General features: G+C 42.3%; 1 protein-coding gene across 1 annotated transcript in view; it reads right to left on the bottom strand.

Annotated features, from left to right (window-relative positions):
- Positions 1 to 3,367, bottom strand: part of LOC108521261 (histone lysine demethylase PHF8-like) — a gene marked incomplete at its 3' end in the record, with an annotated part of 8,238 nt that extends 4,871 nt beyond the window's left edge. The window contains exons 1-2 of the mRNA XM_017860985.1: positions 3,279 to 3,367; positions 2,784 to 2,892 (exon numbers count right to left, since the gene is read on the bottom strand). Of these exons, the coding sequence (XP_017716474.1) occupies positions 2,784 to 2,892; position 3,279 (110 nt within the window). The remainder of the gene's footprint in view (positions 1 to 2,783; positions 2,893 to 3,278) is intronic.
- Positions 3,368 to 3,841: the final 474 nt, after the last annotated feature.

Genomic DNA, 3,841 nt, shown 5'->3' with positions numbered 1-3,841 from the left:
AAAAAAAAAAAAAAAAAAAAAAAAAACTACTTATTTCCTTCATAATTAAAGAAATACAAGTGTGGGCTGAGTGCAGTGACTCATACCTGTAATCCCAACACTTTGGGAGGCTGAGGTGGGCAGATCATTTGAGGTCAGGAGTTTGAGACCAGCCTGGCCAGCATGGTGAAACCCCGTCTCTACTAAAAATACAAAAATCAGCTGGGCATGGTGGTGCATGCCTGTAATCCCAGCTACTTGGGAGGCTGAGGCAGAAGAATTGCTTGAACCCAGGAGGCGGAGGGTGCAGTGAGCTGAGATTGCACCACTGCACTCCAGCCTAGGCAACAGAGCAAGACACTGCCTCTAAAAAAAAAAAAAGAAAAGAGAAGAAGCACAAGTGGAAACAGCAGGATTTCACGATTTATCAGAAAGGCAAAAAAAACTGATAATAAACAATATTGGTGGCCAGGCATGGTGGCTCACGCCTGTAATCCCAGCACTTTGGGAGGCCGAGGCAGGTGGATCACCTGAAGTCAGGAGTTCAAGACCAGCCTGGCCAACATGGTAAAAAACCCATCTCTACTAAAAATACAAAAATTAGCCAGGCGTGGAGGCAGGTGCCTGTAATCCCAGCTACTCGGGGGACCAAGGCAGGAGAATCGCTTGAACCCGGGAGGCGGAGGTTGCAGTGAGCCGAGATCACACCATCGCACTCCAGCCTGGGAGACAAGAGTGAGACTTCATCTCAAAAAAAAATAAAATAAAACAAACAAACAATATTGGCTAGGATATAGGAAAATCGGCACCCTCCGCACATTATCTGTGGGAGTGTAGAATGGTATAGCCACTATGGATGTAATTGGCAACGTATGCAAAAACTTAAGTGCAAAGATATTCATTACAGTATTTCTTTCTAATAGCAAAATACTAGAATCAACTTAAATGTCCATCAGTAGAGGACCTGTTAAATAAATGTTACACCATGTAATGTAATATTAAACAGCCATGAAAAAGAACATCTGTATGTGCTATTATGGATTGATCTCAAATATACATAAGTTTTCTTAAAAAAAGCAAGACACAGGGCCGGGCGCGGTGGCTCATGCCTGTAATCCCAGCACTTTGGGAGGCTAAGGCGGGCGGATCATGAGGTCAGGAGATCGAGACCATCCTGGTCAACATGGTGAAACCCCACCTCTACTAAAAATACAAAAAAAAAAAGTTAGCCAGGCGTGATGGTGGGCGCCTGTAGTCCCAGCTACTTGGGAGGCTGAGGCAGGAGAATGGCGTGAACCCGGGAGGCGGAGCTTGCAGGGAGCCAAGATCGCGCCACTGCACACCAGGCTGAGTGACAGAGCGAGACTCCGTGTCAAAAAAAGAAAAAAAAAAAAGCAAGATACGGAACAATATATAGTGTTTCCACTTGTGTCAAAAAAAGGAATTAAAAAAATCTATGTTTGTATATGCAAAAACCATTTCTGAAAGAATCTACAAATAACGGGTTGACTTTGGAGAAGGAACCTGAGGAGTCTGGGGTAGAGAGGAGAGTTTCTGCCTTTAAATAAACAAATAGAACAAGAAATATTAAGTTGAAGAAACACTTATTCCAAGTAACACTTCGGTTACAGAAAACCTGAAAACAAGTAAAAAAAATAACAGATCCTGATAAGGCTGCAGAGCAAAGGGAATACTTACACCATGTTAGTGGGAATGTAAATTAGTTCAGCCACTATGGAAAGCAGTTTGGAGATTTCTCAAAGAACTTAAAAGAGAACTACCATTCCACCCAGCAATCCCATTACTGGGTATATACCCAAAGGAAAATAAACCATTCTACTAAAAAGACGCATGCACTGATATGTCTGCAGCACTATTCACAATAGTAAAACATGGAATCAAACTAGGTGCCCATCAACAGTGGAATGGATAAAGAAAAGTGTGGTACATATATACCATGGAATACTACACAGCCATAAAACAGAATGAAATCATGTACTTTTCAGTAACATGGATGCAGCTGAAGACCATTATCCTAAGCCAATTAATGCAGGAACAGAAAATCAAATATTGCTTGTTCTTACTTTTAAGTAGGAGCTAAACATTGGGTACCCACAGACAAAGATGGGAACAATAGATACTGGGGACCACTCTAGTCAGGAGGGAGGTAGCAGGGAAGGGGCTGAAAAACTAGCTACTGGGTACTATGTTCACTGCTTGGATGATGGGGCCATTTGCACCCCAAACCTCAGCACATGCAGTATACCCAAACAAACCTGCTGCACAAGTACTTCCTGAATCTAAAATCAAAGTTGAAATTATTTTTAAAAAACCTGAACATGGTCTACTGAATTAAAAAACCAAGCAAAAGAGACTGCTTTGTTCCTTTTTTTAACTCATTATTTTTGCTTATTTCATGTAATTTACTTTTAACATGGCCAGCTTAATTTTAAAAGATAAAACCTCTTTTCGATTATAAAAGAGATATATGACCAATAATTTTTTTATATTAAAAGAGTTTCTTCTTCTCTATGAGAGAATTAATTAAACTTTCTGATCCTAAGACTCCTTCTAGTCAGCATTCCTTGGGTAAATTTAAGTATCTAACTTAGGTGAATACTGCCTCCCAACTACCAAAAGTTTTCCAGAAATTGACCAAACCAAAAGGAATTTGCAGTGCCCTGAAGATACTCACAAATCGGGGAGGCTCCTAATGGGACAGCCACTGGGAAAGCTGGGAAGAGGTGAGTTCCGGCCTCCCAGAGACCTGGCATTCACCAGCCTTTGGAGGTAGGGTTCCTCACCTGTCAAAAGTCCTACTCCGGAGCTCTCTGATGAACGTAGGGCTCCCGGTCTTCACTGGTTTCCCCTTGTGTGTATCATGCCCCTTTGAAGATCCGCGGCGTTTTTTCACTAAGCCAGAAAAAGATGAGAGATTGTGAGTCAGAACGGTCATGAGCTATGATACCAAGAACAAAGGCCTCAGTAGATTCTTCTCTTCCAATCTAACCACCCCTTGGAGCATTTGTAGTCAATGAGGTCCTCACAGATTCAGGAAAGTTCCTGGTGAAGATGGGTACTTTCTCTGGACAAGTCTTAGGAAGAGAGGGAGGTGAAGTTATGAACTTCTGCCCTCTCAGTGAGATAGCTGCTGGCCTGTGGAGCCTGCACAGGTTTCTGCTATTTCCTGAGGAAGAAGAATCAGAAGTGCTCAGGCAAAATTAATCACTCCCCCAAATTTCCTTTCCTTTGTCTCTCCTCTGGATTGTCTTCTCTAGGAAACCCTAAGATCTACTTACTAATGGAGGGCCCATGCAAGACTTCACAGTTGGGGCAGTGGTAGAGGTCAATGTCAGCAGCCTTCTCCTCTTCAACACCAACACAACTGAAAAAGAGAAAAACAGTCAAGGTTTATGGAAATTTTATTTTTTATGAGGTCTAGAACAGTGCTGTCCAGTAGAACAGCTGTTAAGTACATGTGGCTATTTATGTTTAAATCCATTAAAATTAAGTAAAATTTAAAATTTCAAGTGCTCAGCAGCCACATGTGGTTAGGGGTTACTAATTAGACAGTGGTGTGATCATGGCTCACTGCAACCTCTGCCTCCTGGGTTCAAGTGATTCTCCTGCCTCAGCCTCCCAAGTAGCTGGGATTATAGGCATGTGCCACCACGCCTGGCTAATTTTTGTATTTTTAGTAGAGACGAGGTTTCACCACATTGGCCAGGCTGGTCTCAAACTCCTGAGTTCAAGTGATCCACCCACCTCTGCCTCCCAAAGTGCTAGGATTATAGGTGTGAGCCACACCACGCCCAGCCTTATAACCTAATTTTTAAACTTGAGATATTTAATTAAATGAAAA

Source organism: Rhinopithecus bieti, unplaced genomic scaffold, assembly GCF_001698545.2.
Source record: "Rhinopithecus bieti isolate Rb0 unplaced genomic scaffold, ASM169854v2 scaffold_59766, whole genome shotgun sequence".
NCBI lineage: Eukaryota > Metazoa > Chordata > Mammalia > Primates > Cercopithecidae > Rhinopithecus > Rhinopithecus bieti.
Note: the sequence above shows the minus strand (reverse complement) of the source record. Positions and strands in the feature narration are given on the sequence as shown.